The 25,675-nt window shown below is 31.7% G+C and overlaps 2 protein-coding genes across 2 annotated transcripts; one reads left to right on the forward strand and one right to left on the reverse strand.

Moving 5' to 3' along the window:
- The first annotated feature begins 16,365 nt into the window (after positions 1 to 16,365).
- LOC116126162 (phosphatidylinositol transfer protein 3-like) lies at positions 16,366 to 18,713 on the forward strand. Its single transcript, XM_031411861.1, has 6 exons — positions 16,366 to 16,722; positions 17,213 to 17,471; positions 17,629 to 17,665; positions 17,779 to 17,884; positions 18,128 to 18,238; positions 18,506 to 18,713. Exons 1-6 carry the CDS (start codon positions 16,576 to 16,578, stop codon positions 18,620 to 18,622), a joined length of 777 nt encoding a protein of 258 aa, XP_031267721.1. The 5' UTR covers positions 16,366 to 16,575; the 3' UTR covers positions 18,623 to 18,713.
- Positions 18,714 to 20,637: 1,924 nt separating this feature from the next.
- Positions 20,638 to 22,790, reverse strand: LOC116126158 (cytochrome b-c1 complex subunit Rieske-4, mitochondrial-like). The gene is made up of 2 exons (XM_031411859.1): positions 22,501 to 22,790; positions 20,638 to 21,502 (listed from the first exon to the last, which is right to left on the reverse strand). The coding sequence occupies exons 1-2, from the start codon at positions 22,694 to 22,696 to the stop codon at positions 20,859 to 20,861; spliced, it is 840 nt and encodes a 279-aa protein (XP_031267719.1). The 5' UTR covers positions 22,697 to 22,790; the 3' UTR covers positions 20,638 to 20,858.
- Positions 22,791 to 25,675: the final 2,885 nt, after the last annotated feature.

Raw genomic sequence — 25,675 nt, forward strand, 5'->3', positions numbered from 1 at the left:
AAAAATCGGTTTTTGATCTACAAGCCCACATGTCTGATGTAAGTGCAATAGATATATTCCTAAAATTTTGAAATTCGTTTTTAAGTTTATTATTTATTTTGTTATAAAGTTTTAGTATATCTCTTCTACTTGTACTTCTACTAATAGGGGTATATGCTGAACAAAATGCAGTTTTAATCATATTAATAAAAAAAGGATTTTCAGATAAACAAATGGGAGAGTTCGTAGCAACTATATATCTCGCTATTTCCTCTCGTGCAACATGTGTATTGTATTATCATATTGAGGGAGTTGAGGATTGTGGATTAAAATTAAGTTGAGTTTGAATTTGTCTACCTGATCTGCTTGAAGATGCATTTATTTGGGGATGTTTCTTCTCTACATGTCGTCGCATCGTCAAAGTCCCCTTCTCAGCGTCAATAATGGTTCCACATAAATTACACATCCCACACGATTCTTCCCCCTCCCCATTTGTCTTTGGCCGTTTTGATTTGGTGAAGTATCGCCAGACATCGGACACGACCCTCTTTGATGGTCGGGGGGGTTGGGCTATGTCCGTGCCCGTTGACTCGCAGCTCGCATGTGTTTGGCTACACCTCGTCCCGACCGAATGTGGTTGTGGAATTGCAGCTGCTTCCTCAGGAGGAAATGGTGAAAATGGATTGAAGCTTTCAATTTCTTCGGTGGATGGAACATAAAACTCATTTGGGGAAGACATTATAAATTTATGATAAAATAAGAAATAATTAAAATGAAAGAAATTACATAATAATATGAAATTATGATGATATTGAAAAATAGAAAAAAAATTTGAATAATATAAATAAATAATATGAATAAATTATAAATATAAATTGAATGAGAAATTGATTGGAGATTTGGAGTAGAGAGATTGAGAGAATGAAAGAATGAGAGATTGATTGGTGTGAAAAAAATGAAAGATTTTAGGGTTATTTATAGTGTAGTTGTGGGGGGAAAAAATGAAAAAAAAACTTATAATTAATAATATAATTATAACCGTTGGCTGCTCTGCTGTGACTGTTGGCAACCAATAGTTATAAAAAGTTAAAATACTTTTTTTTTTTTTAATAAATTTTGTAAAAATTTATTTTAGCCCTTATAATTTATACTTATTTAAAATTAATAAGGGGTTTAATATAATTTTACAGAGGACTAAAAGGATAAAATACAAAAAAAAATTGGGCCCAGGCCCAGGCCTTTGAGGAGGGCCTAGTGGAGGGGCCGGGCCCTCCTCCTTAGACCTAGTCCCGTTTTGGGACCGGTCCTCTCAAGGACCGGTCCTAGGACCGAATTTTGATGCAGGGCTTTTGGGCCCGGTCCCAAATGCCCAGCTCTAATTGAAAGTATTGACGTACTATATATCTTTACATGCCATATATATATGTGATAAATATGGCATATAGCATTGACTTACTATGTGAATTTTTTATATAGTGTACTACACACACACACACACACACACACACATATATATATATATATATATATATGGTACACTTTGTATTTCATGTTGTATATATACATGTTGTATTTCACATTTTAGAATTGAGTATACTTATATGTTGCATAGACTGTTTTAAAACCTGGCCTGGCCCGGCCGATTTAACGAGGACCCGAGAGCTTCATCGGGCTGGGTTAATATTTTTTCTATTCACCCTAAACTCTAAAATTTGGGATGATGATCAGCGAACAATTGAAGGCGGGGATGTTGGAGCTTTTGAAGAGAATGTGCCGATGAGTGCAATGGTGGCAACGGAGTTGATTTCTAGTGAGTGAATCAATTGGAAATCGAAAAAACGTGGTGGCAGAAATAGTCATCTTTTGCTGGCGATTAGCAAGGCTAACGGGGGTGGGGTGAGGTGGATTTTGGTTAGGAGGAAGAGAGGAGTATTTCAGGGTGATAGGGAATCTTGTCGATGTTGGCTTTGGTGAGATCTGGCCTAGAATGCCAACGCGGGCATCGATGAGATCTGATCTAAATCAAACCGATTTTGGCTAGATCTTGGTAGATTTTCTAGGGAATTGGTTCAAGGGGCAATTGGGATTACATTTGGGGTGTCACTACCACCAACCAATCGCTAGTTGATTTGTATTTGGGGTGAGTTTGCTAAATTTTAAACCTATAGGGACTTAAGATATTAAGGGTGTATTTGATAAATTTTAAAAGTTTTGTCACCCGATTTGACTGGCGGTCAAACCTGTTAAACCGGTCAACCAGGGACTCGAAAACTTTGTCAGGTTTCACCTCGAGTTGGTTTTTAAAACATTGGTTGCATATACTATGTGATTTTTATATAGTGTACCATATGTAGTATTAAGTATCAGACTTGGGCGAGGACCGGTCCCAATCGGGTCTGGGTCTAGGCCCGATTGGGACTGGTCCCATTTGGGACTAGTCCCTAGGACCTTTCTTGGGTCCTATGGGTCTGGAAAATTTACTTCCACCCCCAATTTTTTTTATATTTAAGGAGCCAAATAAAATTATGTAATGGGGTTTATATAATTTTTAGGGGTCTGGAAAATTTTTTTCCACCCCTAGGAGATTAGCAAATTTTTAATTAATTTTAAAATTTAATTAATTAATTAATGGTTAATTATAATTCATAATTATTTATAAATATAGGGTGTTTTAAATTTAAACTTTAAAGAAATAATTTAATTAATTAATTTTAACATAAATGTGATATTCACACAATTACACATTCACACTTCACAAATAAACAATTAAATAATTTTTTTTTAATTAAATTATTCATTGTCAACAATATTTACATCATTCAAATATGTGTTCCTAAAGAGTTCGAATAGTTTGGGATCTTCAGGGTCTTCTCTCTGCATGAGTCCAATCATGTAAACACGTTATAAATTCAATCATCTCATTGGTTAAAAAGCATCTTCTGTTTTCAATAATCTGACCACTCGTTGAGAATGTTGACTCGGATGCAATTGTAGAAACCAGCACAGATAAAATGTCACATGCCATTTGGGCTACAATGGAGAATCGACTTTAATGTTGGTTCCACCATTAAAGCACATCCATCTCACGTTTCTCATTTTTCGTCATGTAGGACATGTCCATTTGTAAGTAGCGATTCAGCTCATTTGGTCCATGTATGTATGAGCTGGAGCTGTTACTTTTGCCATGTTCCATACACGTCCACATGCTCAATCCTTAATAGATGTCTTCATTAGGGTCCTATTGGTCGTTTCTGCTAGACGTTCCAGTTCTATTTCCACTGTACCTGCTCTAATATAAAGAAAAAAAGCTTTCCTATTTTTGTTTAAAGTTAGTCAAATAAGACGTATAATCATGTCCTAATGTTGGCCTCTCTCAGTAATTATACAATCAACTACGTGTAATTTAAACCTAAGATCTACAACAAAGCCTAATCCATATAAGAATGGAATATCTAACCAATATTTCTTGTATTTTTTTTTTATCTTTGAAACAATTTCCATTCAGACGTCATTATATCTATATTTAACAAAAGTTTTAGAAATTTGAAATAAAATATCTAATGGTAAATCAATAGTAGGATAATAACTATCACTTAATGTATTAGTGGAATCATAAAAAACTTTAAGAAATTAATAAGAAAGTCTGTAAATCGTCCAATCATCATAGCTGACAACTTCCTCTAAATAGTTCTTCCGGTTAACAAAATCTGTAATTTGTCTTGCAGTTGGCAAAGATTTTTCTAACATCAAGTAGGTGGAGTTCTAACGGATAGGCTTGTCTGTACATAACTTCAAAGGTCGAACCAGTGGGTCCTCTTTCTTACAATATTAGACGTACTCCTGCCATCTTTTATTGCTACTGCCGACAATGAATCCGATAGCTGCACGTACCCTCTCAATCTTTGAATTTATAGCTTCTAAACCTGCTTTAACAATCAAATTGATGATGTGGCAAGCACATCTTTGGTGAAAAAAATTTGCCTTCACCACACAGATCCAATCTCTTGTCAAATAAAGAGATAGTTGTAGTGTTAGCAGCTACATTACCTAGCATTAGCGCTACAACTCTATCAGTTAATATATATTCCTGCAAAACTTCAAGAATTGTAAAATAAATAGTGTCAGCATTATGTGTAGTATATAATGGTATAAAACCTATCAATTTTTGTTGTAAACCCCAACCATGATCTAGGTAATGTATTGTGACAGTTAAAAAATTTGTTTTTGATCTAGAAGTCCATATGTCTGAAGTAAGTGAAATAGATATATTCATAAAATTTTGAAATTTTTTTGTAAGTTGAAATTTATTTTGTTATAAAGTTTTAGTATGTCTCTTCTACTTGTACTTCTACTAACAGAGGTATATGCTGGACAAAATGCAATTTTAATCATGTGAATAAAATAAGGATTTTTAGATAAAGAAAGGGGAGAGTCCATAGCAACTATGTATTTTGTTATTTCTTCTCGTGCTTAGAGTGCATTGTATTGTCATGTTGACAGAGTTGAGGATTGTGGATTAAAATTAAGTTGAGTTTGAATTTGCTTACCGGGTTAGGTTGAAGATGAACCGGACAGTTGAATTATTTGGGGGTGCTTCTTCTCCAAGTGTCGTCGCATCGTCGAAGTCCCATTCTCAGTGCCGATAATGGTTCCACATAAATTACATATCTCGCACAATTCTTCCCCCTCCCCATTTGTCTTTGCCCATTTTGATTTGGTGAAGTATCACCATACATTGGACACGACCCTCTTTAATGGTTGGCAAGGTTAGGCCATGGAGTCATAACTCGCTTGTGTTTGGCTGCTTCTCGTCCCAGCCAAATGTGGTTGTTGAATTGCAGTTGCTGCTTCTAGAAAGGATGAAAATGGATTGAACCCTTCCATTTCTTCGGTGGATGGAATGTAGAACTCATTTGAGGATGATCCTCCGAATGTATAATTTCGGGAATCCATTATGAATTTTTGATAAAATAATAAATAATTAAAATGAAAAAAATTGAATAATAATATGAATAAGAGATGATATTGAAAAATAGAAAAAAAATGAATAATATAAATAATATGAATATAAATAAATTATAAATATAAATATAAATTAAATTGAAAAGAATATGAATGAGAATTGGATTGGAGTAGAGAGACTGAGAGATTGAGAGCTGACTGAGAGATTGAGAGCTGGTGTGAAAAAATATGGAAGTGTGGGGGATTATTTATAGTATAGGTTTGGGGGAGAAAATGAAAAAAAAAAAAATCCCACCCCTACATGATCGTTTGCTGCCAACAGTCATGTGCTGTAATTCCTTTTTTTTTTTTAATTTTGTAAAATATCAATTTAACTCTTAATATTTTTGTCAATTTTAAAAGAAAAATGTTATCCTTATAAAGACCCATATAAGGAGAGTTACAAAGTGACATCATCCAAAAGAAAAAAACAAAGAAAAAATGGAAAAAGAGAAAGAGAGAGAGAGAGAGAAATCATGAAAATCAAGGGTGGGGATTGTCTTTGTATGCCCCTTTGTATGTGTCTTTGTAAAACTAGCATTGCTCATTTTAAAATTTATAGGGGGTTTTTAGATATTTTCTAGGGAACCTTTTTGAAAAAAAGGCAAAGGGCTTTGGGCTCGAGCCTGGGAAGGGCCCAATCTAGGGACCGATCCCTCCTCCATGGGCCTGGTTCAGTTTTGGGACCAAACCTCCTAGGACCGGTCTTTGTGAGGATCGATCCTAAGACCGGTTTTTTGGGATTGATACCAAATGCCCAAGTCTATTGAGTATATATGACAATATATATATATATGCAACATGTAGGTTAACATGTAATTTGGTAAATTACACGATTTATCAAATAACACCATACATATATTATTGGAATAACATGTTTGTCACAAATTTTACATAGTAGTATAACTTGTCCTTTTTTTTTTTTTTTTTTTTTTTTGGTCTATAATTTTGTGAATCATAACAAAATTTAAATAGAATATCCTGGTTCAGTTTTGGGACCAAGCCTCCTAGGACTGATCTTTGTGAGGATCGATCCTAAGACCAGTTTTTTGGGATTGATACCAAATGCCCAAGTCTATTGAGTATATATATATATATGCAACATGTAGGTTAACATGTAATTTGGTAAATTACACGATTTACCAAATAACACCATACATATATATTATTGGAATAATATGTTTGTCACAAATTTTACACAGTAGTATAACTTGTTCTTTTTTTTTTTTTTTTTTTTTTTGGTCTATGATTTGTGAATCATAACAAAATTTAAATAGAATATCCACATGTCATTTAAAAAATTTCTTAATTGCATTAATAGTATAACTTATATGGCTTACCTGGTATTCTAATATGAGATTAGATCGCATTATCTTTTAAGACCATTTTTAAATAATTTAATTTTAAGACTATTAATGATAGTATTCTTATGTGAGATTAGGGTTCGCATTATCTACTGGAGACAGGTTTTGAGCCATCCATCGTCGCAAATGTAGCTTTGCGGAAATGAAAAATCTCAAGGAAAGAGTTTACATGTTTTGCTTTTAAAAAAAAAAAAAATTTAATTATTACAATAAATTAATTCCAACTCTCCAACTTCTATTCTTGGAAATATTAAAGTAATCATTACTTCTCTCTCATCCTTCCATAATGTCAATGGAGGGAATTGTTTTCCCTCCAAAAGTCACAGTTTAGGAGCTAAAAATAATATTATTTTATTGAAGGGTAAATTTGTAAGTTTACCTTCCCAAAAAAGTTTTTTGTCTGGATCAACTGATCCAAATAGCACTGTCCTAAAATAAATTTTAAGAAGTTCTATAGAAAATCAAAATTATATTAACAAATAAATTGAATAAAAAATTTATTCATAAAATTTACAAATTTGGTAATCAAGGTATTGTCAGTCAGTCGCCAATGATGGCCGCGTCATCCGAGCGCATCCAACGACACCATCAATACCAAAACGAAGCACCTTTTACAATCTGTACATCTATTTTAGTATAATTGTAAACTCATATATATTTTTGCCGTATTAAGATGAGAAAATAACGTTCAACTTTTCTCTCTCCTCCTTTTGTGGCTAAAATATTAAGTTTTGGCCGATGAAAATTACTTGGATGTGTAGATTGTCTCCTAGCATCATTCCGTATTTTTTTGGATTCTCTCCGACGGCAAAGGCCTATTGCGGCAGTTGGTCACCATCAATTGACTGACGATTCTAAATATTCACTATATTTTTTAATTAATTATTAATAAAGCTAATTTATGTCAAAATAAAATGTAAATGATATGTGTATTTAATAGTAATATAAGCGTGAATTGATAATACTACAACAAAAATGGCTTACGATAACACTGAATAGTAGCATTTTTCCTTAAAGTATTATTGTGGACTATCTATGGTAACACTTGATGTTAAAATATTATGATAACAATTTTTATATGCAACACTTTAACTTTTAGTAACACATTTTATATCAATGGTAACTCTTTTTTTTTAAATGCTATGAAAAATATATTTACAGTAGCATTTTTAAAGTGTTACAATAGACCTAATAATACAATAATTTTTTTATAATGTTATCATATAATCAAAATACAGTAACATTTTATAAGTGTTACCATAAACCCAATTATTTACCAGGAAGCACAATATTATTTCCACCAATGTGAAATGAGGTTGATTTTGTCTCATTTATATTGTTTAGGGGTCAAATCATATTATTTGGGGTTTACTTTGTCACGTTTTATTCATGTAGGGAACAAACAAACATTTTACATATAGCCAAATTTTAACCCTGAAAATAACACTTAATACCGCCATTCCAACCCAAAATTTTCCTCACAACTCATTCACGCCCTTCCAACCCAAAATTTCCCTCATAACTCATTCACAAACGATGGTGAGCGACCAACTGTCGTGTCAACACCTCTTCCACTAGGTAACCGTTTCAATTTTTACTTTGGGTTTCAGAGTTTTCCTTTTATTTTCTTAACCCTAAACCCATAGATTTTACACCAACATCTCTTCTTCTTCTTCTTCTTCTTCTTCTTCATTTTATTACACTTAATCAAAGAGAAAATCTCCATAAGACACGCAATTAATTAAATTTTTAAAAGACAATTTGGATTGAGGCATTCGTCGGTGTGGGGTTTGTCTTGTTAAATGGAACTTCTAAACCCAACCTAACTTCAATACGGTCAAACCTAATTGGAGAGATTCCAAAAGTTGTGTAAATTAGAGTTATAGAAGAAGGGATGAAAAGTATTGGTCCCGGTACAAGTGGTCCTTATTACAAACTTTTTTTTGGGTAAGTATCCTTATTACAAACTTGTGACACAACAAAAGATAAAATGGTTGGGTTGTGGGTATTATCTTTTGGTTTATCAAGTATAAAATTGTTTCATTTTGATTTAGAATCCTTATATTTTTGAAGTTCTTCCAAGAATAAACCCATCCTTTAAAGTAATAATCTATTTGTATGTTTTAGTGATTAAGGCTAGCTTTGTAATTGAATATATAATTCTATAGAGTTGAGGATTTAAGACACCCAATTAATTAGCATTTACAATTTGTAGACTTCACTCACTTGAAGCATCATAGTAACGAAGCTAAAGGGAGGGTATATCTTTTGCCTCAGATAGCAATTATGAGTTTATGAATACTGCTACTGTGTGGGCTTATTCACTAGAGACATTATTAACTCAATGGCTATGGCATATGAAGTGAAGAGATCTTATATATTTGCATATCACTTTTTTTTGTGGAAGCTTTTCTCTTAATTTTTTGAGTTTCATAGTCACCTTTGAAGTTAGAAGCTTACAAAGGCACAAAGAAAAGAAAATAAAAAAAAAAAAAAAAAACAACTTATTGTGCCATGTTTCAAAAGAGTGAAGTTATGTCTTACAACTACAGTTGGCATTTTTGCAAACTACAGTCTACAAAAATGCAAATTTTGTGGCTTGTAGTCATTTGGAGAGTGCCTTGTGTTATTTGATTATTCTCGACTTCAAGTTCTCCTTTCCTGTTTAAGTGATAACAATTCCTTTCACTGTCTAAAGTAGTGGTTGAAGGATGTTTCTCATTAGATGATTCAAAAGCACTTGTTCATCATGTTCCTATTAGACCTAATGCTATGAGAGTTTGGATTGATATAGCCAAGGTACCTAATGCGTCTGTGGGGAGTATAGTTGCTTGGCTGCTGACAAAGTTGTCCTACCTTTTCGAAAACAATTTTAGGTAACTTCTTTTCCATTATATCATCTCTTTTAGTTTTCATATATTGTAACATATATTATAATGATATAATTTGGTGATAAGATTTGAAAATATGTAATTTTGATATATCTTTTAAACTTGTATGGTGCCATTTTTTAGAACTAGTGATTGTGAAGTTGAAGATTTAAACATGTTCTTTTCCTCTTTGTTTTGCATTAAATATTTGGGGTGTTTTTGTCTTATTCTTTTCTTGAATTTACAATATCCACTCACTACCCCTTCCACCCACCCCCTTTGTTTTACATTCCAGAGAAAGAATTGCTTTGATTACATGGTATAGGGCTAAATTGTGGGTTCCATAAACATGTATTATTGTGCTGCAGCTATCACGGATAATTTACTTGTTCTCAAGTAACATGCATGATGCTTCATTATCACAAAGTATTCATACTACTTGTGCTCGGCTGATATTGAATCTGGTGCATGAAAAACTCTATTCCTTATATACTTTGCATGTTAGTATGTTACTATACTATGCTGACATTGTTATTAGCCTTTCTGTATAAATTTTAAGGTGATGGATTTGGAAATATCTAGTAACCTGTGAAGTTGGTTTATGTCACAAGTGAGACTTCTACTCTCTTTTTCTTCACTTACTGGGAGAAAATAATTCAAGTTATCTCTTATTAATGTTTGACTAACCGTATGATCAAATACTTATTGCTTCACTTCCAAGAATATTTTGTTTTGTGTTTTTTTCCTTTACTATGCATTATAGTATTGCAATATCATTACTTTGCCCATGTAAAATGGTGTATTTTTTATTATATGTTGTATAGTTCAAATAGGGTTTTGGCTTCATTATTTCTTATTGAGGTTGAGGTACAACTTAGAAACTTACTGTTTTTCTTTTACATTATTGGATGCTGGAAATTCTGGGTAAGGTTTTACTCCTCATATCATTAGTGTAGCTGCTGGTGAGGTATGCATTATTTGAGTATCTAAATTTTCTCATGTTGAGGTATATATGTATTTAATGTCTTAATTGTATGATCACACAATTTATGCATAGAGTTTGATCTATCTTCAAAAGTTTTTAATTTTTATTTAAATTGTGTAGCATGACATGAAATATATCTAAATAGGTCACTCTACTGTCATTGTAAAACTTTAAAGGTTTTACACTATACCATAATAATGTGTTCTTTGTTATTTAATTGAGTGAAGAAAGATTCTTGATGGTGTACAAACTGCAATCTGCAATTTGTAATTTTGCAGTCGGCATTTTTGCAAACTGTAATTTGCAATTTTGCAGTTGGCATTTTTGCAATCTGCAGTTTACAAAATTGTTCTTTGCAAATATTATAATATTGTAACATATATTATAATGATATAATTTGGAGATAAGAATTGAACATATGTAATTTTGATATATCTTTTAAACTTACATTATGCCATTTTTTAGAACTAATGATTGTGAAGTTGAAGATTTAAACATGTTCTTTTCCTCTTTCTTTTGCATTAAATATTTAGGGTGCTTTTGTCTTAATCTTTTCTTGAATTTACAATATATGTGTGTTGTCATCTTTAGAATATACATGGTAATTGAAGATGTTTTTTGTATTAATGGTTTTGTAGGTTATGAAAATGCAAAAGTATTTTTTTAGTAAAGGGAATGGAAGATGGTATGCATGATGGTTTTTGTTGTTAGAATTTTTTGAATGATTGGAAAGTATTAACTATTGTCCATAGTTAATTTTCCAATCATCTAGATATTATAATGTAAAAATGATTGGTGCATATTTCTTAGGTATATATAAAGCATTTTGTATATGAAGGTTTATATGCTACAAAATATGATATGATATATGAAGCATATTAGATTTTATGGATGTAAAAGATATTGGGTGCCTATTTATTAGGCATATATGCAAACTTTTTGTATATGGAGATTCACTATCAATGAAATGTTCTTTGGAAAATTAGTGTATCATTGTTTATCATTTGTATTATTAAAATAACAACTATACCAGTTTTTATATATGCTATAACGGATACATTGATAGCACTTTCAAAATGTTATGGAAAATAATTTTGTATCATTTACTAAATGCAATGAATGATACTTTGGTGGCATTTTTAACATGTTATTAAAAACTCTTCTGTAGCATTTTAACATGTTAAGAAAAGCTAATCTCATTGTAAAAATGTTATAGATTTGTTATCTATAACATTTTAAGAATACAAAAAACTAAACTGTAATAGGTTAAGAATGTTACAGAAAACTTATTTATAGCATTTTGAGAATGTTATAGAAAACTAAACTGTAATAGATTAAGAATGTTACAAAAAACGTACTTATAGCATTTTGAGAATGTTACAGAAAACTAAATTGTAACAGGTTAAGAATGCTATAGGAAACTTATTTATAGCATTTACGCAGTGTTACCAAAAAACATTCGTAACTAAGAATAAGTGCTACAATATACTTAATAACAACATTTTATGGTAGTAACCGAAATGATTAGTAACATGCAAAAAATGTTACTAATGTCTACTTTTTAGTAACATGGGCTACTACAGCATCCTTATAAATGCTACCAATTATCTATGGTAACATTTTTCTTGTAGTCTAACTTAATTTAGATCATTAATATTATTATTATACCCTTAACGTATTTAATATTATACCCTTAATTAAACAATAAAGGACATGTTCACTAACATATAACGTTGGACTATACTAGTTCGTAATAGACTCGATAGTCTAGCATTTAACAATATGATTAACTCATTTGATTTTATGACTATTTCATTCATTTAAACAAAACATTGACATTTTGAAAATTTCTTTTTAAATTATGAGCTATGTCTACTTGTTTGGGCTGGAAAACTTTTGTTTGATGGTTACGTCAACTATAATTAATTTATGATTAGTTTGACTTAAAAAGTAGGTAACCAAGCTCAACTTTTGGGAAGCGGTTTTAACAGAATGTTATATAATTATAAACATATTTTTTTTAAGAGCATTTCAATCAGGGACGTAGCTAAGATTTTGAGTTAGTAGGTTTAAAACATTAAAGTTGGTAAATTTATAATAAAATATATACTGAAGTAATAAGCATAAAAAATATATTTTTAAAAGTTATATATACTAAATTATCAATTCTACAATTGTTCTCAACGATTTTTTATTTTTTGAAAACGTTATAGAATTACTTCATTGACAATTCCATCAAATATTTCTCTCTTAATATATGTAATAAGACAATCATTTAACAATTGATCTCTCATTCGATTTCGTAGTCGATTTTTCACAATCTTCATCGTAGAAAATGCTCTTTCAACACTTGCAGTTGCAACAAGTAATATCAAAGTTAATTTCATATCTAAAAAGATAACAATACAAACAAAAACACCCTCATTTTCTACACTATACTCCAACCAATTTGCATATTCTCTAAATCAAACGGGATTAAAACGATTTATTAAATTCTTAATTGCTCGCTTTTTAAAATTATGATTGTGTGGTTGGCAATGTCTATTTTGCAAGTATGTCTTTCTCACTTTGTCTCTATCATTAGGATGATATTCTAAAATTTTAATCCTCAATCCAGGATATGTAGGAAGACTACTCAAGTTAAGCTTAACATATGTTTGTATTGAACTAGATTTCATACGCTCATTATGAACACTATCATGACGCCTTATGTTTTGTTCAATTGATGGTTCCTCATTAGAAAACTTTATTTTGATCAAAAACTTGTCCATATCTAAAAAAAAAAAAAAAAGAATTTTTATTATCAGAAATATAATTTACTTGCAATTACAATTAAAAAACAACACAAATTTATCAAAATTCAACTCATAACTTAGGTTTTTCAAACAATTTCTACTAACTCAATAAAATTCAACTCATAAACCCATTAAGACTCATCAAATCTAACTCTAAATATCAAGCAATTAACCAATATATCAAAATTAAACCAAATTCCCAAATCTCTACTACTTAGGGTTTCATCAGTTCTTTAAACCATATTCAAAATTAACTCAATAACTAACCTTAATTTATCAAACCCAACTTAAAATAGCAATTAATTAACTCATACCTTAACATAAACAAGATTAAATCAAAACTCACATCAAAATCTAAGAATTATTTCAAACTCATTTATTAAACTCAACAAAAACCCGTAACTCATGATCTTTCATTAATTAAGAAAGCTAAAAGAAAAGAATTAATTTTAAGTAAAAAAATAAAATTAAAATTAGTATCATCTTACCTTGTAATCCAAAAGAGTAGCTTTTCTTGATTATCTAACCAAAGGAAAAATATAATAGGAGAGCAAAAAAAAAAGAAATAAAAAAAAAAATTGAAAAGTATTAATTAATAATTTATTTTATGGGGTCAACATGAAGTTAAGTGGGGTTAAAATTGTAAAATCTATAAACTATTAATACTTTTTTTAAATTTTTGAAAAGTTCAGTGAGTTCAATTGAACCCACAAACCACTATGTAGCTACAAGCCTGATTTCAATAGGAATGTAGTTTTAAATTTAAAAAATCAAAGAAAATAATAAATAGCAATAAGTATACGAAAGTATTTGAATTAAAAAAGAAAATCATGAAAATGAATCTATATAATAGTATTACCTAATAACCGATAATAACTTTCTTAGTTAAAATTGCTTCCATAAATTATTGTGAAGGAGACGAAGCGAAAATCATTAAAATAAATAAATAAAATAGATTTTCTCTAAAAATATATTTAACATCTTTAAATTTCAAAAACATTATCAAACTCCTTTATTTCCAATCAATGAAAAAGTTAGAAATATAAAACTTCATTAATATACACTATGTTAAAACAAAACAAAACAAAATTATTATTTATAGAATGATAAATATGATGTCATATCTCTAATTATTCAATCAAGTTAAAATATATATATATATTATGAATATTTTAAAATGTGAAGGGTAGAAATGTATATTACTTAAACTTAACTAAAAAGAGTATAAAACTTGTGATGAAATTTGAAGTCATAATCAAAGGAAACAACAAATAAGTTATAAGTAACAACCATTAAAAAAATACAAAGTCTGTATTTCAATATGATTCTTTGCATCATTAATTATTATTTCAATATTATTTAATTATTTGATTAACTAAAAAAAGGATATTTTATTGATATTTTAAAATGTGAGGGTATAAGTATATTTTCTTGTGAATCAAAATGAAAGTCATTCAAGGAAAGAGACAAATAAGAGAACAACTAACAACCATTAAATAATATAAGAGTTTGTATTTTTGAAAGAATATGCTTGCATCTATAAAACTCAAAAAATATCACAAATTCCCTTGTTTTAATTGACCAAAAAAAAGTAGAATTGTGAAATTTCAGAACACCTTTAGAATCCACAAAAAAATAATCTTAATAAAAGATAAATATTATTTCATTTCTCTAATTATTTAATTAATTAAAAGATAAAATTATATTTCTAAAATTATAAGGGTATAAAACTATAAATATATTTTCTTTGAACTTGCTTAAAGGGAGGGTAGCGTCTAAAACGTGTGAGTAAAAACAAAGTCATAATTGAAGGAAAATTAAAAAAAAATAAAAATTAAACAACTAACAATAATAGTATTAAAAAAACAATACAACAGTTATATATCTTAATATTATATTAAAAAATTATTCTTAGCATCTTAAGTAAAAAAAAAAAAAAAAAACATCATCAAATTCCCCAATTTATGAGTCAATGAAAAATTTTTGAAATATGAAATATCATTATATCCTTTCACAACCCAAAAAAATAAAAATAAAAAGGAATTCCCCCGTAAAAAGATAAATGTTATTCACATCTCTAATTATTTGATTAACTAAGACAAGAGATTTATGTGAAGGGTATAAATATAATTTCTTTGACCTTAAAGGGAGGTTAGTACACAAAACTAGTGAGTCAACAAGAGAGTCCATAATTGAAGGAAAACAACAAAGAAGAGAACAACTAACAACTAACAAGAATTTTATTTTTCTTGAAAGAATACATTTGCATCCTCAAAAATTCCTCTTTTTCTAATTAATGAAAAAGTTAATAAGAGGATCCACTATTATTAGAGAGTATTACATGTCTATAATTTATTTAATTAATTTTATATATTATGTGCCATCACTTATTTAAAACGTAAATACGTTTGTTGAAGACTATTATATATCTCCTTTTACCTGTAAAAAAAATAAAAATAAAAATAAATATATATATATATATATATTTTCTTATAAATAATATGTATCGAAATAAATAAATTTGTTGTCTAAAAATGTTCTTAATATGTCTTTAAGGCATATGTTAAGAAAATTAATAGTTTTAAAAAATGGTGTGTGCTTGTATGTATAATTAATCTAATAATTGAATATAAGAACATTAAGGGTAACGATAAGGTTGCAGGCTTGCAACTGCCAGCGTTTAGTGGGAAAATGTTGGAAAAGATTTGAAGAATTTTTTTATGAGCTTTTTTAGCTAAAAGGAATCATCGATTGTTTCCCCATTACCATGATTGGATTGATTGTCGGCAACTCTACCCAATAGTGTCAACGGTGTCACTAACCACTCTTTTAGGGACGTCGTCAACAGTAGTGATCAAAATATTCTTTGGTGTTTTTCGAAGAAACATTTTCATTGACAACTTCTGAGTTTATGTTGTCATTGAAATATAGGTTTAATCTCCAATGGCACTGGCAGTATCGTCAAACTCAAACATGTCATTGGAGATTAAACCTATATTTCAATGACATTGACTGTCAGTTTTAAACTTTTTTTATCATTCAAATTTTTATTTAAACTATTTATTATAATTTTTTAAATATTTCAAAATTTTAATTTTTTAAATAATAATAATAAATATTATTATTAAGTTTAGTACAATGTTGAAACAAACACATGACAGTATTATATTTAATCCAATCCAATTCACTTCTGTTCATTCCAATCCAGAACGAAAAAATTAATTCAATCAAGTGCGATGCGCCAAACGCACCTTAAGTGATATTTTTTATTAAGTAAAAATTATATTTTGCTTAAACATAAGTTAGATAGGTACAAAATTTGTGAATCAAAATGAAAGTCATCATATATTGAAGGAAAACAACAAACAAGTGAATAAGTACAAGTCAAGGCAAGAAGTTAATGCATTTGAGAATTGGGCCATTTCTTCAACTACCTATCATTTATGTCTTTGAGAAATTCATTATATAAATTGCACTCAGAAGAGAGAGAGAGAGGACAAGGAAGAGGGAGATCTTTCTCTTTTCTCTCTGGTTTATGAAAATCACCATCTGGGTTTGTTGAAAAACTTTGGAAAATAGAAATGGAAATGGAAGTCAAAGACTCTGAAAATGAAATTGGAAAAGAGCAAGTGGAGGAAGGGTTTAATGGCGAGCAAAGCAATGAGATTGAGAGAAGCAAAGTTGGTATCATGAGAGCTCTTGTTGAAAGAGAAGATCCCTCTTCTAAGGTTCTCTTTTCTCTATTTTTTTCATTGCCCTTTTTGATTTTTTTACTCTTCCTTATTATATGTTTGATCGAAGAGCTTGCTTTTTACTTTAATTTGTTTTCAGTTTTTTGAAGCAAAATGACTTAATGAGTATAGAGTTTAGTGTTTTTTCTTCTAAATTGTGATAAAATTTTGCCATATTGCTCTAAACTCTTTCCATTTAGATTTGGTTTGCTTCTGATTTTGGGGGATTTCTTGATTTGTGATGAAAATGTGAGTTGAATTTCATGATTTTAAGTTAATGAGAACATAAATTCAGCATTAGTATGTGTTTTGTGAGTCAAAACTCTCAGTTTTAGCTCAATGGAGATGTAACAGATGCTTGAAAATAATCTTCACCCTTGTTTATCATCAGAATTGCTTTGTTTCTAAATTTTCATGAATGCCCTTTTGCTTTGAAGCTATGTATGCAATTTTTCACACATTTCATTCACATCACTTGTGGTTTCAGGAAGTTGATGATTTGATGATTCGGAGATTTCTACGAGCTCGTGATTTGGATATAGAGAAAGGTTCTACCATGTTTTTGAAGTACCTAAGCTGGAGGCGAACGTTTGTTCCCAATGGCTTTATATCGGAATCAGAGATTACAACTCAACTCTCCCATAACAAGTTCTGTATGCAAGGTCATGATAAGAAGGGGCGCCCTATCGTTGTCGGCTTCGGTGGTAGACACAAGCCCAATGAAGGAAGTATAGAGGAATTCAAGCGTATGCTATATGTCTGAAACTAAATATTTTAGATTGGAAATTAAAGAATTCCCTTTTCTTTTTCATTCATCTTGTCATGTAACTGCACAATTGAATCAAACATACTTTTCCAAAATGGATTTACATCTCATCTTTGTGTTCCTTTATTTTTTTGCAGGTTTTGTCACCTACAGTCTGGAAAAAATATGTGCCAAGTAATTCATTCTCATAATGATATTGATTTCTGTGGCTGAATTTCTTTTCTTCATTGTTGAATTCACTTAGTGGATGAATTAAGCTTATATGTATTTCATTTCTTCTTGTTCAGAATGCCGAAGGGGCAGGAAAAGTTTGTGTGCATTGGGGATCTTGATGGATGGGGATATGCCAGCAGTGACATTCGGGGATATGTTGCGTGTTTATCAATCTTGCAGGTTTGATCAATCTTCCACCCTGCACTATTCTGTCGGAATGTCAAATTATTGATGTACTTGATTAAAAAATTAAGTGAAAAGTGCTCCTTCACCCTCTTCTGTTGTAATTTTGCTTCTAGATATGCATTGTAAATATATTTAGGTAACAGGAAAGCATATATCACAATATCAGTAGCAAAGTTATCACAGAAATAGCCGTGCACCTTAGAAGCTGATTGCTGTTATTGAACATTTTGATGACAGGATTGCTATCCGGAGAGACTGGGCAAATTATATATAGTTTACGCGCCTTACATATTCATGACCGTGTGGAAGGTTGTTTACCCATTTATCGACAACAACACCAAAAAGAAGGTAAAGTACGCAATGCCTTTTCATTGCTATAAACACATTTTCTGGCTCGTTGAGCTCATAAGTAACGGATTATGAAACACCAAATGTAATATTTTTGACTTATCCAATCCTTGAAATGGTTAAGTAGAGAAAATTGATAATGCTTTAAATCAAAGAAATTGGATACATCCAAGCCACTATTACAGGCCGAGCAAAGCTAGCTCACCTAACCTAATACATTATTGCAATAATCCAAACTCTAATTATAAGTTTGTTGACTCTTTACAGATAGTATTTGTTGAGAAGAAAAAGATGAAGTCCACCCTGCTTGAGGACATTGATGAAAGCCAGCTTCCAGATATATATGGAGGCAAACTGCCATTAGTCTATATACAAGACTGCTAATTTGGTGACACCACACCATGAGAAGTCTATTATTGCTGCTCTATAATTTGGAGCTTACACTGAGAACTAGACATTATAATAAAAATTCAAATATGAATTTTGTTTCGCATTTTAATTGTGTATCGCTATCAAAAATAGTTGATTAGGGATCAAGAGTATACACTCATGCATCTTCTTTGTGCTCGGTACCGTTGTCAGAATAACAAGAATCCATTCTCTATTAAATTAAAACAATACATATTGTGTTTACAAACTGATATAGCATTCCTCTTTTTCTTCTGAGTTCGACTGACCTACAAAATCACATCTATTTAGAGCTACTAATCGGATACCTTTTGTAGAGGTGCACATTCCCCCCAGGAGAAGATGTATTGTGATGCATATGTCAACTTCTCGTGGTAGTAGTGTCATTTCCATAATCTTTTATACAAACTGTTATAATTATGCGACTCATATGGTTCACGGAGTCATAAATATGATGAATAAACACTTCAAAATTTACGACTCCGGTGACCCCATCCTGGTCTGTGCTGTATCTTCATTTTCGCTCAGTACTGTTAGCATTTATAATATAACTTAACATGCTGAACCAAGTGCCAGCTTTATAAATCAGAAAAATAAGTTTTCATTGTCACCCTCTGTCATTATATAACAAAAAGGGAAATACTACATTGACAAACCTTTTTTATTAACTTTTTCTCATAAATGTGATATGACAGTTTATAATTAATCAACTCGTAATGAATCTCGTCTGCTCAACAATAGGTCATGTCTGACCAATTGTGAGTTGTCATATCACGTTTGTGAGAGAACGTTAGTGAAAAAAGTTTATCAACCAATCTTTATTGTAACAAAAATATTACATTTATAATTCAATCTTACAATCTTCTCTTACAATCCTAACGTGACAGCAGAGTTAACGCTACGACATCAATTGACGGCTTTGACTAAACATGAACGGTTGTTCCTTAAAAACGAACGATGGTTCCTTAGGGACAAATGACCGTTCATTCATAAGGAATTGTTGTTTCATTCATAAAGAACGATTGTTCCTTAGTTCCTTCATAAGAAACTAAGGAACAATTGTTCCTTATGAATTAAATAACCACTCCTTATGAATCAACGACCGTTCGTCCCTAAAAAATGACCGTTCATGTTTAATCAAAGTCATTTAGTGTCTTGAACGTGGTGCAAGCTAATGTGATAGTTTTCAACTCAAGTATTACGTTGGAATTATAAGAAAAAATTGTGAAATTAGATTGTATGCATAGTATTACTCTTTGGGTAATATTATTTCCCCTCAGTTTCAAAATTGATTGTGGCCACCCAATTTTAAGGGTCGAAAGTTAAAGTTAACAAAAGAAAAGTATTAATGTCAATTTGCTTGTACATATACCATTAAAATAATAAAATCGAACTTGGTTTCGAAAATTAACAATGTCACTTCCAATCTTTACAGTCAAACATTAAAGTTAGCAAAGAAAGGGGCAACATTGTTAGCTTCTAAAACCAGGGAGGGCAAACTGATAGGTTATGCCAGCTATATGAAACTTTTGATATAAAACGCATGCTTAGAGATTCAAATCCACTTGTAAAGCCTGGTCTCAAAGCTGATTAGCTTAAGTTGGACAAAATTAACTTTTGTTAACAGTCAAATTAAGCAATAGACTTAGAACAGCTCTTAAAAGAGATAAAGCAAGTCAAATTTTCCTTTATATTGCATAAGTTCACCCATAACAGAGTAAGAACACCATGATTTGGCTTCTCCTTTAATACAAAGTTTCAGTTTTCCAATTAAAAATATACAAAATAAAAACATGATACAACTAGAGTAAGGCACTTTCTTCCTTGGATGTTACCTTAACGAAAACTAAAATCTCCAATGTCAAAATTTAATTCACAACATCAACTTTAACGAATTTAAGAAAACCCGACAACCAAATCTTCAAAAAGGTAAAGAACATAACAAAACAATTCCGTTATTTAATAGAATTTACTTTTAGTACCCTCAAAACTGAAAACGCTCAATAAATTTCCAGTTGTATTATTCAGAATCTGAGTTTCCTGCCCAGATTTCCCGGCAGACAGAATATCTAAATGTGTAAAGCAAACAAAATAGCCAAAAGGAAAATTAAATAAATTCGCAAAATCAAACTTCCCTCATCTGTAAGAAAATTTCTATTATGACATCATGCAGTAGCACTAATGCTCAAAAAATGAACTCCCCTACTAACACTCACCCGATAAGTAACTTGTTTTCTTCCAAGAAACTATAAGTGGGCACCTCTAGATTATATGGTGCCGGTCCCTTGCGAATCCTGCCAGAGATGTCATAGTGTGAACCGTGGCAGGGGCAAAACCAACCGTTGAAGTCGCCAGCATTTGGTAAGGGAATGCATCCCAAGTGGGTGCAGACACCGACAACAATAAGCCATTCTGGATTCTTAACCCTGGCGGCATCTTCCTGTGGGTCACGAAGAGATGCAACATCAACACTGTTAGCCAAGTTAATGTCCTCTTCCGTCCGACGCCTGATGAAAACTGGCTTCCCACGCCACTTGACAGTAACAGTTGTCCCAGGCTCAATGCTGGAGAGGTCAACCTCAAGAGAAGCAAGGGCAAGAACATCTTTGCTCGCAGACATGCTCAGAACCAACTTGAGGATCAAGAGACGAAGTAAAGAGGCATACACAAACCTGCCACCTGTCAAGACAAAATATGCAAATGCACGCTTGTTGGGGTCACCAGGCGGATAACGCTCATGATTGTACTCATCATAGGTAATTTTTGAAGTTGGGTTTTTCACAGCTGCCACAGTAGCTGGGAGGTCCGAGATCATACCCATATCATGTCCTGGAGTGAGGGCATCAGAAGAGAAACCTGGAAACCAACGTCACCAAAACAGCAGTCAACACATCATCTCCATGCTCATAAAATTCAATAAAAATATAGAAATGACAATCAATTTTGTCTCACCACGCCACACCTATTATCCAAAACAAAAACATATTCCACATTACCAATGGCAGAATAGCACACAAGATAATCTAGAAGGCTTCCATTTATTTCATCAGCAGAAGCCAAACACCTAACAATATCTCCCAAGGTTTCATTTTAGAGTGAAAATTTACTCTATACGTTCTCTACACAGACAATAACAAAAAGGTGGGAAAGATTTGTTTCTATCTGGTCCAATATTCAGGAAAGATCACTAGTTCCTAATAGATTAGGAAAATCTATTAAATATAACAACAAATCTTCTAAGAAACATCATCAGTTTACAGAAATTGATTCCAATAAATCTTACTATCATGAACATAGAAAGTTTATACACAAAGCCACTTTTTCCAAGGAAACACAAATTTATACAACTAAACCTCATTAAAAAGACTCAACCCTTAACATTCATGCTCATACACACCAAACACAAATACGGTGAAAAAGAAGATCAAGGTATAAGAAAGTGTTAGAAATCTACGGACATGCCAGAAGAATAACATAACACCAACTCATATCATAATTGTGAGCCAAACATTTACTAAGCTCAAAAGAATTAACCCTTCGACTTCTTCAATACGACTTAAAAATGAATAAATCCATCCTCTTTAACAACCGACGAATTATGATCAAAATAAAATTCAAATTTCGCCTAACTTTTTTTTTTTTTTTTTTTTTTTGAGATTCTATTTTCGTTTTTGAAAATAAAAAATAGATTGAGCCCCAGTAACACAACTGATAATATCGCAGTGCCCTAATTCTATCAAAAATAATTTAAATTTCAAGATTTTAACGTTTGTTACGAATTTCAAAACCAGGCTCGTGGACTTCATGAAATTTATCCAAAACATAAAAAGGAAAGTGAAAGGTAGAAGTGAAACCTCTGATTAGATTCTTAAAGCGGGAAGGGAAAGCGAAAGGAAGAGGAGAATTAGTGGATCTGGAGTTGTCGGCGTCAGCATCGGCGGCGGCGGCGGCATGATGATTAAGGGGAGTGTTTCCGGCGAGGAAGGCAGAGGTTGTATGTGGTGGCTTCCACGGCTGAGATGCGAGCCTCCTCCTTGCAACTCTCAACATCTTTCAATGTTAGGGTTTCACTGTCACAAGATCAAATGTAGCTTGCCTTCTTCTGTTCTGTTTTGAGTTGGGGTGGTCAATGTTAGAAAAGTAAAATGTTAGGGTTCCGCTGATCTAGATCCTGACTTGATCTGTTTTAAATTGGAATTGGCGGGCTGTGCAAAACCGGGTGCACTGCACCGATTTTGACCAAAAACCGTTCGGGTACCCCTAAAAAGGTACTCGCAAACCGAACCGGTTTTTAGAATACCCAGTTTTACGGGTACCCGAATATTCAGGTCACAAAGACCCGAATTTGATTAAAATCACACAGTGTAGCAGAATTATACCAGCTTTGAAATTCATGTGTGTCAATCTTATTCGTTCTTAGTCACAATGGATCAGAATGCAACTTCTGATTATTACATTGTGGCCAGTGCTAGATTTGTGAATGAATCAGTTTGGCAAAAAGTGACTGGAGTTGCCATCTTGCACTACTCCAATTCAAAAGGTCTAGCATCTAATCCTTTGCCGGAAGCACCTAGTGACATATATAACACATGGTCAGCAAGTGAAGATGACATAAAATGACTGAAAATATTTACCTTGGAGATGGAGACTGAAAATCAAGCCAACGACGCCGGTGACAGCGACAGCAGTGCAGAAAGATGATGGAGTTGGAGCAAAGTGAAGCCCAATGTTGAGATCAATTTAGAAGCAATTGGAGTGTTTCTACTTTCTATAATTTGCAGTCTGAAGAAGAAAATTTCAATGGATTAGTGGAGAATTTTTAGACTTTAGTGGAGAGTGGAGACTGTAGATGCAAACTGGAGAATTTGAGAGTGAGAGAGATGAGTGCGGCTATGCGGGACCTGACGCAATGAAGGGCTAAAATTTGAGGGCATAAGGTATTTAGGGCTTTTGCCCTTTGAAAATTGAAAGTAAACAAAAAATTAAAAAACTACGTTTTTTTTATTTTTTTATTTTTTAATAAAATCGGTTACCGGGTATCCAGTTATCTTAAAGTAAATAGCCAATACCCGAACCAAAAATTTGGGTATCGCGTTATAATTACCCGAAACCGACCCGAATTTTCGGGTACCCGGTTTTTCGGGTTTGGTTCAGTTTGTTTACCATGTTCGGTTCGGTTAACCCTTTTTTTTCACAGCCCTAGAATTGGGGTGGTAAAAAGTTATAAAATTAAAATATTAGGGTTTTACTAGATTAAGGCTGACTTCTTCCATTATTTTTTTTTTAAATTAGGATTTGGGGGTGGTCAATGTTAGAAAAATAAAAGTAATGGTCCTAACAAACGACAAATTTTTGCAGTAGAAACGATGAAGTTTCTTTCATAGTCTTCGCCATCTGTCCTTGTGGTTCTTTGTTCGCAGTGGCGTCGTTAGTCGGTTATTTTAGAGAAATAGTTGAAAGTCTCGTGCATTACGCAAGTTGCTAATGATATTGGCTTTGACACTACGTTTGTTTGAATAATTGGATGTTTCAATGGGTTGATATCTAATATTGAGGTACATACATTGTATAGGTCTATCAAATTAAAGATTTTAATTATATATAGTTTTACATTATGATTTTAATGTGTGGGGTCGTTTTTTAGCGTCAAAATGTCTAACATTTTAAAATGATATTATTTCGTACATTGTTTTTAAATAACTTGTCATTTCTTTTAAGTGTGGTTCAACCACAATTGGAAGGGTCTACAGTTATCCAAATTCAGCGTATAATATATGAAATTAAAGACTTGTCTGTCTAGTTTTCAAATATTCAAACCCCTCATCAATTGGATTTTTATTAAGCAAGTTATAGCTCATCTATTACTGACTATTCAATGGAAATCGAGAAATAGGGAAAACCAAAATGTGTGTGATGATAAAACGAATGGTTTGGCAGCAGGTCTAGAATTATCCAAATTCAATGTAAAAATATATGAAATTAAAGCCATGTCTGTCTAGTTTCCAAATATTCAAACCTCTCATCAATTGGATTTTTATTGAGCAAGTTATGACCCATTTACTACTTACTGTTCAATGAGAACCGAGAAACAAGAGAAACCAAAATATGTGTGATGATAAAATGAATGGTTCAACAAGGGGTCTACAACTATCCAAATTTAGCATATAATATATTAAATTAAAGCCCTATCTATCTAGTTTCCAAAGATTCAAACCGTTCTTCAATTGGATTTTTATTGAGCAAGTTAAGGTCAGTTTACTATTGATTGTTCAATGAAAACTGAGAAACTGGGGGAAATCAAAATGTGTGTGATGATAAAATGAAAGGTTCAGCAATGAGTCTAAAGTTATCCAAATTCAGCGTATAATATACAAAATTAAAGCCCTATTTGTCTAGTTTCCAAATAAACAAACCATTCATCAATTGGATTTTTATTGAGCAATCAATGGTCAATTTACTATTGAGCATTCAGTGGAAACCGAGAAATGAGGAAAACCGAAATGTGTGTGTTGAAAAAATAAATGGTTCGGCAGGGGGTCTAAATCTATCCAAATTTAGTGTATAACATATCCAATAAAAGCCATGTCTGTCTAGATTCCAAATATTCAAACCATTTGTAAATTGGATTTTTATTGAGAAAGTTATGGCCAATTTACTACTGATTGTTCAGTGGAAACCGAGAAATGGGGGAAAGCAAAATGTATCTAATGATAAAATGAATTGTTTGATAGTGGGTCTACTATCATCCAAATTCAGTATATAATATCTCAAATGAAAGTCCTGTCTGTCTAGTTTCCAAAGATTCAAACAGTTCATCAATTGGACTCGTATTGAGCAAGTTATGGTCAATTTACTACTGACTGTTCAATAGAAACCGAGAAACAGGGGAAACGAAAATATGTGTGATGATAAAATGAATGGTTCAGCAGTGGGTCTATAGTTATCTAAATTCAGTGTATAGTAAATAAAATTAAATCCTTGTCTATCTAGTTTTCAAAGATTCAAACCGTTCGTCAATTGGATTTTTAT

Source organism: Pistacia vera, unplaced genomic scaffold (genome assembly GCF_008641045.1).
Source record: "Pistacia vera cultivar Batoury unplaced genomic scaffold, PisVer_v2 Contig176, whole genome shotgun sequence".
Taxonomy (NCBI): Eukaryota; Viridiplantae; Streptophyta; class Magnoliopsida; order Sapindales; family Anacardiaceae; genus Pistacia; species Pistacia vera.

Bases quoted from the DNA above. Each gene is read 5' to 3' on its own strand.
- LOC116126162 (XM_031411861.1), top strand. From the start codon at position 16,576: ATGGAAATGGAAGTCAAAGACTCTGAAAATGAAATTGGAAAAGAGCAA. The intron at 16,723-17,212 runs GTTCTCTTTTCT...TTGTGGTTTCAG, and splicing joins GAGAAGATCCCTCTTCTAAG to GAAGTTGATGATTTGATGAT. The intron at 17,885-18,127 runs GTTTGATCAATC...TTTTGATGACAG, and splicing joins CGTGTTTATCAATCTTGCAG to GATTGCTATCCGGAGAGACT.
- LOC116126158 (XM_031411859.1), bottom strand. From the start codon at position 22,696: ATGTTGAGAGTTGCAAGGAGGAGGCTCGCATCTCAGCCGTGGAAGCCA. The intron at 21,503-22,500 runs GTTTCACTTCTA...GTTGGTTTCCAG, and splicing joins CTTTAAGAATCTAATCAGAG to GTTTCTCTTCTGATGCCCTC.